The sequence below is a fragment of the Hyperolius riggenbachi genome, chromosome 5 (genome assembly GCF_040937935.1).
Source record: "Hyperolius riggenbachi isolate aHypRig1 chromosome 5, aHypRig1.pri, whole genome shotgun sequence".
NCBI classification, from domain to species: Eukaryota; Metazoa; Chordata; class Amphibia; order Anura; family Hyperoliidae; genus Hyperolius; species Hyperolius riggenbachi.
The window spans coordinates 130,927,510-130,943,411 of NC_090650.1; the positions used below are offsets into that span (position 1 = coordinate 130,927,510).

The following is a 15,902-nucleotide window of genomic DNA, read 5'->3' on the forward strand; positions in this document are numbered from 1 at the left end:
GATTTTCCAGTAATTGGTTATGGATATACCTTTAAATAATTAAAAATTATGACTTTTTATCTGCAGATGAAATCAACCGTTACCCAACAGCAGCTTTTCAAACAGAATGTGAAGGACGGGGAGACTCAGCCTTTTCTTTGACAGAATCGTAAGTTGGGCTATATTGCATGTGGTAGTTAGTTAGTTAGTTAGTTAGGGCTTGATTCATGAGGCTGCACTGCTAAAGCAACTACTTGCCGACTACTAACTACTTGCCGACTGCTCCACACCAATTGGCGTGAACGCAGCGGCAGCCCCAGGACTGCTCCACACCAATTGGCGTGAATGACCTTCAATGGGGCTAGCAGGAGATCGCTCCGCCTTCAGTCTCCCAGCAGAGATCGATGCTCGTAGACTGTTAGACGGCAAAACCGCCATCTAATATACCAGTACAGCGCTGCGATCTAAGGCAGTGCTGTACTGGGGACAGCCGTGTGACATGGCTGTCCCCTCTGTAGCAATAGTACCTGCCGGCCACAGAGCTATTTCAAATGTTGTGGGGAGTCCAGTGCGGTAAGAGGTCCATCAAACCCCTCGTAAAAGTTCCAATCAATCGTACAATCCACATAGGACTCGACCCTCCATGGATGATTCAACTGGTATTTATTGCATTCATTAGCGGTGATATAGCACACTGAAAGCACAACGTTTCGGGCAGAGGCCCTTTCTCAAGTGCTCAATCTGGATTGAGCACTTGAGAAAGGGCCTCTGCCCGAAACGTTGTGCTTTCAGTGTGCTATATCACCGCTAATGAATGCAATAAATACCAGTTGAATCATCCATGGAGGGTCGAGTCCTATGTGGATTGTACGATTGATTGTCCCCTCTGTAGTCCAGGAAGTGATCGACTGTCATAGGCTGAAGCCTATGACAGCCGATCACGCTGATTGGCTGGCGGGGGGAGGGGGGAATATAAAATAAATTAAAAAAAATAGTTACATTTATTTAAAAAATAATGTAATAAATATTTATTAAAAAACAAACAAACACTGAGGGAGTGATCAGACCACACCAACAGAGAGCTCTGTTGGTGGGGAGAAAAGGGAGGGGAAATCACTTGTATGCTGAGTTGTGCGGCCCTGCAGCTAGGCCTTAAAGCTGCAGTGACCCAATTAGTAAAAAATGTCCTGGTCTTTACAGGGGTTTAACACCGTGGTCCTCAAATGGTTAATAAGAGGAGCACGAGCACAGCGCACACTATGCTGCAGTAGTGCACAGTAGTGTGCACTGGTAACTTACATGCTCCTTGTAACTAACAACCACTCCAGTGAACCCGCCCTGAGCCCCGGTGGGCCCAGCGGCTTTATAGGACATGATCCCGCACATTGATTGGCCCAATTGGCTGCCTCTCAGCCTTCACAAAGTTATTTGGATGCACTCCCCTTATATAATTAAGGTGCATATGATGCTCAGTCCGCCAGAGCACCGGCAGACATGAACAGGATTCTTTAATGTAGACCTCCACATTTCTCAAACTATTTCTGAAAACTGTTTTCTTGCTTTATTCAGAATTTTTTTCCTGGATATATTACATAGTGACAATCCATGCAGTCAAACCAACAAACAGATAGCACTATTATAGTGATGACTGACAATCCACCAATTTATGGCCAGCTGCAATTGATAATATTGGTGACACAACGTGGCAGCTAAAGAAAGTCCAAGTACTCACAGCGACTTCCATAACATGCGTCACCAATCCTGGATAGGTTTGTAAAGCATCTTGGAACATTTTGTGCATTCTTTTTCTATTACAGATAGAATCAAGTAGTTATTTGGAAGTAATTCCAGTCAGGGCTGGTGCACACCAAGAGCGCTTCTGAGAGCTTTTAAAAACGCTAGCGCTTTAAAAAGAGCTTGGCTAATGTATTTGAAAGGGATGGATCACACCAGAATGATGCGATTTTTTTCCCAAACGCGGGTCCTGCAGCATTTCTGCTGATTTCTGAGGCGATTCAACCTCAGTGTTAAAGAGACACTGAAGCGGAAAAAAAAATGATGATATAATGAATTGGTTGTGTAATACGGATAATTACTAGAATTTTAGTAACAAAAATCTTCTAATATTTTTATTTTCGGTTATATAATGGTTTTTATAACATTGCATCATTCTCTAATATGTGCAGTTCAGCATTCTAAATGGGTTCAAAAGTTCACTAGCCTGCTCTGTAAAATCTTCCCAGCAGAGGGAAGAAAAAAAGATACATTGGCCTCAATTCACTAAGCTTATCTTCTGTCTTCAATAATTCTTCTGAGCTGTTTCTACAGTTATCTCCATGGTGATAACTGTAGAAACAGCTCAGAAGAGTTATTAAAGACAGGAGATAAGCTTAGTGAATTGAGGCCATTGTCTTTTAAAGCTTATTATCTCAAGTGTCTGGCAGAGTTCTCTGTGACTTTGAAAGTCTTGGAGCTCAATGACTAATTTGCATAGATAACAACTGGTGTTTCTTAGCTCTTCCTTTACTGGAAACAATATTAGACTTGTGTCTCTGCTGCTAATGTTTTTTTTCTTAGCTGTACTACACATACAAATCATCATATATTCATTTTTTTTTCACTTCAGTGTCTCTTTAAGTATAGGCAAAGTGGAAAATCGCTCTGAAAATGCTAGATCAGAGCAATTTTCCAAGCATTTTTGTGTCAAAACGAGTACACTTGCAGCTGTACTGTATCTAAAAAAATGCTACACAAAAACGCTCTACAAATCGCTAGGTATAGATAAAAAATCGCTAGGCATATGCCTAGAATCGCCTTGAAAAATCACTTCAAAAAGCGCTGAACATTTGTGATTACACTACCGCTTTTTGTTGTGCACTGGCCCTGACTAAGTGGTGTGCTTCTGCTTCTGCTAGTTCTTTATTTGCACAGGAGTGTTCCCTTTTAAAAGTTTAAACTACTGTAAAAGGAAGTGGTTATTTCTCCTATTATTATATATACTACTGTATATATTAACCATTTAAGCTGCTTGGACGTGATTGTCACATCCAGACAGCTGCTGCTGTGCTCCCATTCCCTCGCTTCCCCCTTCAGATATGAGCAACGGGCAGCGGCAGAACACTTACTCTATTCCCGGCGCGGTAGAGAGATCTGTGCGCCGCTACTCTGCTCTAGACTAGACCAGAGTAGCAGCGCACAGATCTCTCTACCGCGCCAGGAGTAGAGGAAGTGTTCTGTCGCCGGCCTGCTGCCTATATATGGAGGGGGGAGCGAGGGAGGGGAGCCCTAAGGTGAGGGAAGGGGGGGGAGACCTCCCCCCTTCCCCACCGCTGTGCCTATCGCTCCCCTTCTCTGCGCTGAGGGAAAAAAAACAGCTAAAAAAACAACACCTAACAGTCACGGCTGGGCGCCCCTAGGAACCAGGCACCCGAGGGCACATGTCCCACCCCCCAAGCTACGCCCCTGCATTGTATTTTAATTTTTTGTAAGCATCTGGTAGCTGAATTTGTAGAGACAGTAGACCTGGAAATGGAGATGGGGAGGTGATTTCTATATCACACAGTAATGGGCAGGATTGCATTATCTTTCAAAACTATTTTTGTTTTTACTTCTCACATTGACTGCAATGCATTAAGCCTTTGAAAAAAAATCAAACATGCGTTCTTGAAATATAACTAAATAGCATTTTATTTTACAAAATGAATGCTCATGAGCTGTCATTTTTGCTCATCACTGTCAGTGAAATCTTATCACTTATTATGTAACATGCTACTAACACAGCTCTCAGGAAGTTATAGTAATACTATGGTTGCTGTGTGTAAGGCTTCTTGCATAGTACATGTGATTCCGATTTTTTATACGTCCGATTTTGGATTCCGATTACAAATCTTAGCAGCAGGCAGTACGTTTTTAAATCGCAATCCAAAATAGTATTAGATAAAAAATCGGAATCGCATGTAGTGTGCAAGAGGCCTAATACATAATTATAATAATCCTATTTTTTCTTATTTTTTATTAATAAATCTCACATGTTTAACAGGGATAGCTGAAAACATATTTGCTTTTATACAAGTATGTCAGCAGAAATGTGTATATTTTTACTGAAAACAATGATGGAGCAGAGGCAGAGTGGTCGGTACACACAGATAGTCACCCAATATAACAAGTTAGAACTCTTTACTGAAGTAAAATATTACAGAGATAAATAATACACAGTCATCAGGAAATGCAGCATACTTAGAACAGAGAGGAAATAACAATGCCATAGAGATCAGCAAGCATCGCATTTTACATACAGTGACATCTTGTGGTAGTTTTACTATACAGAAGTTTAGGTAATAATCCTGCTGATATTTCCAACAAACAAAACCCAGATGGATCACACTATTTATCGTTGCTCAGAATAAAAAAAACACTTTACTTTTATTAATATTTTACATTTTTGGCATATATTGATTATGATAACTGCTCCACTAAATAATTGTGGTTGTTATAATTTGGCAGTGTCTACTACACAGAAGTTGAAGTAGAAACTACAGAGCAACCTGGAGAGTATGCAGAAAGAGAAGTGGATGAATACTTTTATGAGGAAGAAATGGGAATTGATAATGAACCAGAAGCTACAGAAGAAACAGTGACAGAGCAGCCCGAGATCATAAACACAGGCATGTAACTGTATGGTAATTCCTAAGTTTATAGATCAACCCCAGGACTTTGCAAAGTCAGGCTGCACTGCTGTGCCTCTGCCTGCCACAGGTTCCTTCACATTTATGTCAACTTAAAGGGACTGATATAATAGACGCTGACTGGTCTATAATGTGTTTCAATCTCAATTTCAATGTCTTCAGTCTTGTCATGTTTATTAGCTGTAGTGAGTTTCTAAAAATGCAATCGGGAAAATATTAAATAGGTGGAATATTAGCGCCAAATCCTTGTGGTAATTGTCAGAGCAGATGTAGCGTCAGGTGCTGCTCACACTGAGTCAGCATTTTTTTAAAAATATTTTTGTATGAAAATAATGTAAAGCAACATTTTTTGCCACTCCGGGTCTTTTTATGAAGGCATAATAAAATGGTGCAATTTACTGAAACAATAGTTTGCTGCTTTACTGCTTAGTGAAAATTTCCTCCATTAGCATTGTGCACAGACTATACTGCAGGGGTAAGGTTGAGCGCTATGGCACACCCCACAACTGTATAAGATTGCTATTGGCAAGGCAGTGGTTGCTTAGCAATATCAATGTGATCACCTTATATGTCCCGTAGCTACATAATTTATCCCATTCCCCACATTCCAAAGCTTTGTCTTGGGTAATGTGGTGCCTTTAGGGACATGACCAGACATGAGTGACTTGCTCTTTACTGCCAGATGTTCTGGGGTTGTGCACTCTGCATCAGCTGCTGATACCATGCACATCACTCACAAGAGTGCACCGGTGTAGTCAGATTTGGGTGTGAATATTATTCACTAATAGACCCCGTTTAAAAACGGGCTCTAGGTCTCTCTCTTACCGCCACCGCCGCGTGTTAGTGCAAATGCGCGCACCCCGTCTGCCGCACACACCTGCACCCGTCCGCCGCGCACATGCCTGCCCAGCTCCCTGCCCCCATCCTCCTGTCCCAACGGCTGTCCGTGCGGCACATGCGCACTAGCACGAATGCACGGACACAGGGACAGGATGACGCAGGGACACAGCTTTTATTACTAAGCCTTATGTTATTGCCTCTGGCCCGTATTACATAGGATTTGTGATCTTTGCTGTATACTTTCTTTTTAGCAGTTGTTTACAGTACAGTAGTGACCAGACTTTTGACACTCACCATCTTGTGAGCATGAGCTTTCTTTATGTAGAAGTCTTCTTTATTTCTATTAAAGAGTGCTGCTTTACTTATCTTTCCTTTACTATAAACTTCTTGGTGGTCAGTATGCATATGTATATTTTGTTGGTGTATAGGGCGATATGTTATTTGTCATAATAATTTTCCGTTAGTACGCTGGGAGAAGGCTCCGTATTAATGTTATATTATTTCTAGTACCATTGGTGAGGTTCTTATTTCCTACTCCTTTATTTTCTGATTTGTCCTGATGCGGGTTCCATTTTCTCTGGTATACTTGTTTGCAATTGTCCTTGTTTGTAATCCTCATTTAAAATGTTTCAGGAATTTGCCTTTTTATTATGCTTGGTAAAGAGACCCTATCCTATTAGCTTTTCTTCTGAATTTTGTCCAAGGAGATCATTTTTCATCTTATCTAAAAATAAGATAGCACTCGTAGTAGAAAACGTAGTAAAAAAGTCGGTAAAAAAATAATATCAAACTTATTTTGAGTAATTTTCTTCTTGGTGGGAGTTTTATAAGTATTTTATTGATAAGGTTTTGAAAATATCTACTTGTAAAAACTCTTTAATAGGATATAATCCCCAGTGTGGTCTAGAAACTTTGATTGACATTTTCCTCAGAAAATATTAAAAAGGAGCATGTGCCAGAAGTTTTGATACTTTCTCAGGGGATCCACACTGTTTTTCTTTAAAAGCTGACGGTGCACACCAAGAACACTTCTGAGCATGTTTAAAAATGCTAGCGCTTGAAAAAGCGATTGGCTAATGTATTTGTATGGGATGGATTATACCAGAGTGATGTGATTTTTTTTTCCCAAATGCAAACGTGGGTCTTACATTTTAGAGGTGATTCAGACTTAATGTTACGTATAGAAAAAGTGTATAATCACCCTAAAACAACGTTAGAACAGAGCGATTTTCCAATCATTTTGTTTAGCAAAAGCAGGTCACTTTCAGGTCAAAATGTAAAAAAAAAAAAAAAATACTCTACATCAAAATGCTCCAAAAATCAGTAGGCATAACTAGAAAATCGCTTAGCAAAATCGCTTCAAAAAATGCTAAGCGTTTGCGTTTACGCCAGCAATTTTTGGTGTGCACTGGCTTTGAGCCACACTGCTCAAACGTACGCCACCTGCAATTTAAACCCATGGCGTAACTCTAGACACTGCTAATTAATTATCCTTATAGAAGTTCAGTTTACAGAAGACACGGGGCTGATTGAGAAGTGGAATTCACTTTATGTAGCTCCCTCTTAACATGCAGTATTGAAATGGACTAGGTTAATGTGTTTTTTTAATTTAATATGTGATAACAAATGCTGATGAAAACTGAATGTTTCTTACATTGTGTTTAATATTCCTGTTTTTACTTATATAAACTTCCCAGCATGCTCTTCCTTTTATTGGTGCAAAACTATTAACAGTGAGTGACTCACATGGCGCATATTGTTGCAAATCTTGCAAATCTTCTCCTCCTGCTCTTAGGGTTTCATGTATTGCTTTAGGCAGTGTAAACTAACTATGGTGGGTCATGAATTTTATCAACAACAATATGCCATATAGGACTCCACCCCAAAAGAGGATTTGTATCCAAAATGTCTTTATTCCATAGTGCGGAAGTGCAACAAACAAATAGCACAACGTCCCGGGCGAAGGTCCTTTCTCAAGTGAAACTGTAAGGATGGATTTGGAAAAGAAATCCCTTGGTGCGATCAGGCCAACCAGCTTGATAACAGGCAGCTTGATGAAATCCACTAAAATAGTATAAAAAAAATACAAAAACAGTGCTCTGATTATCAAGGAATTATGGTAGCTACAGTCCTATCCAGGACAGGTCTCACCTGGATTGTATGTGGCTGTCAATAAGTGCCCAGCCTACCCTCGCATATGTCCCATTTATGATCGGGCGGGGACGCGGTTTCTCGATCCCTCCGTTCTCCTCAAGAGCAGTGTGGGTAGAGGTAGATCGGGTCATGGTGGTGGTAGTCATCTCCCCAAACGCGCACAGCCTCCCACCGCCCTTGGAGCACTAGCGGCAGAACGGCCGACGCGCATGGTATAGTCCCGCCCACCACTTCCGGGTCAGCCGCTATCAGATAGTACAGGGGGATAATAGAGGTGGCCAGAAATTAAAATGATAAAAGTATTTATTGTAAGTCCTTACAATGAATACTTTTATAATTTTAATTTCTGGCCTAATCTATTATCCCCCTGTACTATCTGATAGCGGCTGAGCCGGAAGTGGTGGGCGGGACCATACCACACGCATTGGCTGTTCTGCCGCTAGTGCTCCAACGGCGGTGGGAGGTTGTGCGTGTTTGGGGAGACAACTATCACCACCGTGACCCAATCTACCTCTACCCACGTCTACCCATGCTGCTCTTGAGGAGAACGGAGGGATTGAGAGGCCACGTCCCCGCCCAACTATAAGTGGGACATATGCAAGGATAGGCTGGGCACTTATTGACAGCCACATACAATCCAGCTCTGACCTGTCCTGGATAGGACTGTAGCGACCATAATTACTTGAGTGCTGTTTTTGTATTTTTTATACTTTCTCAAGTGAAGCACTTTCTCAAGTGAAGCACTTGAGAAAGGGCCTTCGCCCGAAACGTTGTGCTATTTGTTTGTTGTACTTCTGCACTATGGAATAAAGACATTTTGGATACAGATCCTCTTTTGAGGTAGAGTCCTATATGGCATATTGTTGTTTATGGACTGTTTTTGGAGGAGTGATGGACCTCTCGCTTAATTAGGACTACCCACAACATGTTCTTACATAGCTCTGAGGCTGGTGGACCAAACTAGTGTCATGAATTTTATACACACAAACTGAATGCATATACTACAGTCTTGTCTTTTGCATTACCGATGGTCAATGCGATGCAAATAAGAGTTGATGCAGGATTATGCACATTTCTTTTTGAAAATATATTTAACTTGAAAATGAACACATCAAATTCCACTGTGGCAGGATTTAATCAGTTTATTTTTAAGATGAATAAAATTGCATACAAAATTAGCAAAATACTGCACCCAGGGCCGGATTTAAGCCAAGGCCACATAGGCCATGGCCTAGGCCACCACAGGATCAAGGGTGGGTGGGCAGCAGGCTATACTAGGGGGGAGGGTCACCTGGCTACATATACTGGAGGTGGGGGGTCATCATGCTATTTACCGGTATACAAAATGGTGGGGAGGGCCATCTGGATTTTTATACTAGAGGGAAGGGGGGAGGGGTCATCAGGTTATCTAAACTGGAGGAGGGGGAGGAAAAATTATCTGGCTACCTATATTGGAGGTGGGTGGGGAGGAGAGGGTCATGTGGCTGCCTATACTAGAGGGAAGGGTCATCTGGCTACCTATACTGGAGGGGGGGGGGGGCAGCTGCTGATCGTGGCCTTGGGCGGTAAAGAGTACAAATCCGGGTCTGACTGCACCAACTCAGAATAAGTTGCCTCGCATTGACCATCCCTAATTTGCATGAAGTACTATCCCTAAAATGGTTACATGCAAATAAATATAATTGTCTTCTCAACGGTGCACTTATGATTGATAACCTCACTAAAATATGTTGATACACCTAACACAGAGAGACAGATTTACTGCAGCTGAGGGATTTCTGGCTATGAATACTGGTGAGGGTCAACCATTAGGATTGTGATGTCTTATGTGAAAGTTTGTAATTGTGTGCAAAAACAATTTAGTATCTTAAGGTAGCCACATACCATACAATAAAAAATCAAATTTTTCACCAATTTGATAATTAAGATCGATTGTCCCGAAAAATTGAGACCTTTTCTTTGTTTTCGAAATCAAGAAATCCGATCATATTTCCCATTTTTTACGATTTTTGGAGATTGGACGTTTTAAAAATTTCAGACCAACTTTATCAAGAATTGTATGGTGTGTGATGGATTGTCAATTATGTGATGTACAGTTCCAATCAATTTTTTTCTGAGCTTTCAATTATTTTATGCATGATTGGGGAAAAATTGAAGATAGATGTGTGGTACATTGGTCAGATTTTTGAATTAGTACAATCAGTCAGAAAAAATAATTGCTATCCTTGAATTGAACAGATATTTCAAAAATTGTATGGTGTGTGGCCACCTTTTCAGTGATGATATATCCAAATGGTTATTTTTGAAGTTGGTAGAGCAAAAGGGGCATTGATGCAATGAATTTCTCCTGCAGATACGGTTCCCGACTGCGGGTTTGACCAGATCAAGTGGGGAGCAGCCTTATTCAAGCTACAGCAAGGCTGTCGCCGCTCAAAGCACTTCTCACTGCCACCACTAGCTGCTGCTAGACACTTCAACGATTCATACTCGAGTGATCTGCACGCAGTCCGTGTTTTCGTATTTGGGTCAGCTTTGCGCTTAGGCCAAACACGGGAACGCCACACACACAATACAGTTGTACAGTAGCAAGGCACAATCAGGCACTGAACTTGTAACAAATTACACTGCAGTCTCTTTCTAGGCTATGAGCTAGTTTAGTACATCAGAAGTCAAACTTATTGAATAAAGATTTAATATTCCAGAAAAAAAGTGGAACAATGCAGAAAATAATATATACAAAAGATTTACAAAAAACAAAGTAAAAATTACCAAGATACACAATAACACAGTTTTCTTAAAATAAAATGGGAATAACAATACCAGTACGCGGTCTGAACGTTGTTTGCGGGAGAACGCGGTCTGGCCGGTAGTCAGGATAGTCCTAGCATCTTTGCTATCTCCAGAGAACTACAACTCTAAACCCTCCTAGCTGAGGTTTATAGCCAGATTTATGGCCCGGGGGTACAAGTCCAGACATAATCCAACTTCCCAGATTGTTCGCACAAAACGTCTGTCATATCCTCTCTGGCTGTGACACGCAACTTCAAAGCTTTCCTGTCCCACCTTGAACTTTGCAGATATTTCCCATCTCCCCATAGATCTAATTTTCACAGGTAAAATTGTAGTTTACCCACACATCAAAAGACTTCTGATTAAGGATTTCCTGTTAGCCTTTGAAGTTCCCAGAGTCAGTTGGTCCTGATTTGTATATTGGGACAATTGGGCTGTCTACATATACACAGAGTTCAAAAGCCATGCAGACTATCCTTCACCAAATGACTGCTAATTAGCAGCTCCCTGCTTCCAGAGGACCTGAATGCTAATATACTTCACACTGCCATACAGACAATCACATTAGCAAGCATTCAGTTTCCTCCGGCCAGGTGACCAATTACCCTGAAGCCAGCTGCCAGAGTGGCCGCTTAACGTACATACACCTCTGAAAGATACACAGCAGATAGAAAATGTGAAAATATGGCTTCTGTATTATCCCAACATCATAACTATCTGCTATATCATGGCACTTACCTATTAGTGCTTGGAGGAGACCACATGACATGTAAGGAGGCACATGGGGCTATAAAACTTAATGGTGGACTGGTAATGGTCAAAAGTGTAATCTCGCGGTGAGTACATGTAATGGGACATGCTATTACAGGGATTAGGACAGTTGAAGGATTGCATGTAATTGAGGGCATATGGAGGGCTCCAAACTGTATGGCAGTTATGGAAGAGGCAAGGAGATATATCAGCCCACATGGTCCATAACATGGAGGGCTCTGTAACAGAGGGGCAACAAAACCTCCCCTTCCAATACAAAGCCTTGTCAGGTCAAAGGCAGGGGAGGGGGCTCATCATCATCATCATACCATGTTTCCCTTAAAGTAAGACATCCCCTGACAATAAACCCTAGCAAGAATTCCTAGCATGCTTGAAATATAAGACATCCCCCAGCCCTAGCAGCAGTCAGGCTCAATACAAAGCCTGGATACAGGAGAACAGCAGTATAATGTGAGTTCTACAGTCCTGTATACGTGTCAGGCAATTTGTGTTTTTGTTGGAGCCAGCCCTCCTGATCTGTTGTGATAAGCATCAGCAGCACTTTACCTCTTCACCTCTTCCCAGGACACACAGCTTATCCTATCATAGCTCTGGGGAGCCTGACAGAGTTCTCTGCCTGCAAAAAATAGACTCTTACCCACATGATCAGCAGAATCAATTTCTTGTAAGTGAGAGCCAATATCTGCAAACCACAAGCTCTGTGCATGCTGTGTGTGTTTCAGCATGGCATGCAGTATATACATTTTGTATAGGAAAACTACTAGTGTTTCCCCCAAAAATAAGACATTCTCTGAAAATAAGCCCTAGCACATCTTTTGGAGCAAAAATTAATATAATACAGTGTATTATTTTTGTGGAAACACGGTAATAGTAAAGGGATTCCCAGATGTCCATCCCCAGTTTCCAGATAAACATGTAAAAGGGTCATTCTCACCCTCACCTATTTAGAAGAAAGTAGGAAAGTATTATACTTGAATGAAAAACAAAAGTATTTTTTCATCTATGTCCTTTTTTTTCCATCTGTATATTTCTTTCTTGTGATTACATCTTCGTCTTTATCCTTCTTTCTTCTATCATTTTCATCTGTATACTTCTCTTTTCTCCTTTACTTTTCTTTTCATCTCTTGATCTTGCACGCTTTTGTCTTGCTGACACAACTGCTACCCGCCACACCACAGACACATCCACACCACTGCAGGGCACCCCTAACTCTGCCTCTATATACTGAACCACAGCCAAGCTCCCTGAATAGCAATGCTACCTACTGCAGCCCCAGTGACACACACTACCACCACCATGTTGTAGCTGCTCTCCACCATTCACCACTGAAATATTTCAATAGGGAACTCCAACAAAAGCCACAAAGGTGGCACATGTGCTCCATATGCAATATGTTTCTGATATGTTTAATATTAATTCAGAGTGTCATTGTTAAAATGTGAGCCTTACCTTAGTTTTACATTGGTGATTTAAGTTTTAGCATACAGGTACATGTTTATTATGGCATGCAGCCATATTATTCTTTTTCTTGAAACTTGTGACTATTCAAATAATAAAGTACAGTAGTAGGTCCCTGCCTAGAGGCACCTCTCACCAATAGGTTCAGTAGACAGAAGTCTGCACGCCCAGCCTGGTTAATTCCTCAGTCTACTTTGTTGTTTAGCTTTCGCTTACGGCAGTACATAACTTGAGTATGTGTTTAGAAGAAGCAACGCTTCCTGGCTACGAAAATGAAAGCCTTAACGTTGGCTTTAAGGTTCCTTGCTAAATGTGTCTCATACACAAGAGAAGAAAGGAGGCAGGCACCGCTGATGGATGTTTAGCATATGGTTAGGAATATTAAGAATAATTTATGAACATAAAATATACAGTATGTCTTGCTATGTTGGCATACGATACAGTGTTTGTGCGACAGCAGACATTACTGATTTGCCTGCAAAGAAGCACCAAAAGGGATTTCTGTTTAATCCTGACTGTTTTAGTTGCAGAGAAGTGCTTATTGGATGTGAATCATGGCACAGAATGTGGGGACTACCAGCGCATGTGGTACTATATAAAAGAGGTTGATGCATGCTCGCAATTCTGGTATGGAGGTTGTGATGGCAATGGAAACAGATTTAGCAATGAGAATGAGTGTCTTCAAGCTTGCTCGTCCAAACGTAAGTTGTGTTTGGCCCCCAACATAAACATTTCAAAGTCACTTCTCTTAAACACTATACTAGAGCATGTTGTGTATTTGTATTCAAAGTGGTTTCGGTTTGTCTAATGAACTCCAGGTTGCCAGCGGGATAGAATCAAAAGTAATTTTCTAAATTTCCTTCACAGATGTTACTTTTTTCCAGTGAAAAGAAAATCCACAAAGGATTTCTTTGGAAGGTATACAAAATACAAAAAAAATAATATTCAAGGTCTCATAAAAATTGGAATGAAACCAGGTGGCATTAACTCCTCATCATGGCTTGAGGAAGGAATACTTTCTAGGCTTGGCTGAAGCCAAGATTTTTAGTGGAAAAGATGCATTTTGAAAAATGTCTTTCCATTCGAATGTTAGGGTATGCTAATATCATTGTATCTTCCTAGTGCAAGCTTCAAATCATCCATTTTTTATTATTTGAGTATTCTTAACATTGTGTTGTTAATATTAACATACATTAGTGGGGTGGTGGAGGCTGCCGTTTTCTCAGCGATGCTGTTAAAGTGGAACTCCAACAATTGCTGAAAAAAATATGTTCAGTTCAGTTTTATAGGTTGCAGGAATTAATGATAAACCTAATTTAACCACTTCACCACTGAGGGGTTTTACCCCTTGACCACCAGAGCAATTTTCACCTTTCAGCGGTCCTTCCATTCATTCGTTACTTATCACAATGAAATGAACTATATCTTGTTTTTTTCGCCACCAATTAGGCTTTCTTTAGGTGGGACATTATGCCAAGAATTATTTTATTCTAAATGTGTTTTAATGGGAAAATAGGAAAAAATGTGGGAAAAAATTTATTATTTTTCAGTTTTCGGCCTTTATAGTTTTTAAATAATGCATGCTACTGTAATTAAAACCCATGAAAATTATTGGCCCATTTGTCCCGGTTATAAAACCGTTTAAATTATGTCCCTATCACAATGTTTGGTGCCAATATTTTATTTGGAAATAAAGGTGCATTTTTTTCAGTTTTGCGTCCATGCCTAATTACAAGCCCATAGTTTATAAAGTAACAGTGTTATACCCTTTTGACATAAATTTTTAAAAAGTTCAGTCCCTAAGGTAACTATTTATGCATTTTTTGTTATTGTAATTTTTTTTTTAATTATTAAAAAAAAAAAAAAATGGGGAGTGTGGGAGGTAAGGAGTTAATTTTTTGTGTAAAACTAATGTATTTGTATGTGGAAAATGCTTTAGGGTGTAGTTTTACTATTTGGCCACAAGATGGCAACAGTAACTTTTTGTTTAATGCGAAGTACTAGGAGGCTGGGAAAGTTATTTTTTCTTCACAATGATCGCGCTGCTTATCGGAGAAGCAGCGGATCATTGCGGGGCTTAGATCAACGAACAGGAATGGATTTTCCCATTCATTGATCTCGGGGCGAGCGGCAGGCGGCATGTTTACGAGCAGGAGTGCGCGCTAGAGCAAGCGGGAGCGCGGGCAGCGGCGGGAGCGCGGAAAGTACGGATTTCTCCGTCCCTGGTGGTGAAAGGATGGAAAAAGGGACGGAGAAATCCGTACGCGTGGGGGTAAAGTGGTTAAGCTATCTTACAGGTAAGCATGTGAAAATGTGCATGTAGAGCACGGTTATTGCACAGGGTACCTAACAGAGACTCTGATATAGTGGTGTTTACTGACAATTTTCATTTAAAGTGGAGTTTCCCTTTAAGCAAGACTACTAAAATTACAGTTGTTAAAACTAGTTTAATTTTTGAATTAGCATTATACTTAACTTGAACCTTAATGTGTACATGAGGCGACATGTGACATGATGAGATAAACATATGTATGTACAGTGCAGAATATATTAATAGCCAGGATGTTTTACTTATTTTATTTTCCTACCTCAAGAGTTAATTTTTAGGCATGGAAGTAACAGCTTCTGTCTTGTTGATACTTTGACGGGAATATAGTACACATCACTGATAAGCAAATTACAGCCATAAAACTTTTCCTGGTAGAATACAACTTCTGAGAACAGAGGGAGACAGGAAAAGGTCAATAGTTCATGTGTTTTAATTTAGAGACACTTAATAGGCTGCCACTGAGCAGAGACAACAAAACATTCATTCTACTTTGTAAATGTTTAAATATAAACTAAAACCATGGGATAGCTAAAAAACATTTTTTTAGGAGTATAACTATAACTGTTTATCTCATCAGTTCATTTTCACCACTGGTTCATTGTAAGTAGGGGAAAGAAGTTTTACTTACATGGGTTTCTTCCAGTTTACTCAAAGTCTTACAGGTCCCTCAGTTTCCTCTTGGGCCTCTCCATTGTGGCGCTGTGCCCCTCCAAATGTTTGCCAAATGGACCAGTTGCGGGCCACTGTGCATGCGCAGCCTCAGGTGCATGCCACCTTGACTGCAAGTGCAGTTACAGATTTTACAAACTGCGCATGTATGCTCCCGGGACAATGCATGGGGTAACAACATAAGGGACTTATAAGACACCAAGGGACCTGAAAGACTATGAGGGGCT

The 15,902-nt window shown here is 40.6% G+C and overlaps 1 protein-coding gene across 1 annotated transcript in view; it reads left to right on the plus strand.

The window, feature by feature from the left end:
• LOC137518421 (collagen alpha-4(VI) chain-like) overlaps nucleotides 1–15,902 on the plus strand; it is a 267,080-nt gene that overhangs the window by 236,741 nt on the left and 14,437 nt on the right. Inside the window, exons 38-40 of the mRNA XM_068236258.1 lie at nucleotides 67–148; nucleotides 4,483–4,643; nucleotides 13,202–13,378. Of these exons, the coding sequence (XP_068092359.1) occupies nucleotides 67–148; nucleotides 4,483–4,643; nucleotides 13,202–13,378 (420 nt within the window). The remainder of the gene's footprint in view (nucleotides 1–66; nucleotides 149–4,482; nucleotides 4,644–13,201; nucleotides 13,379–15,902) is intronic.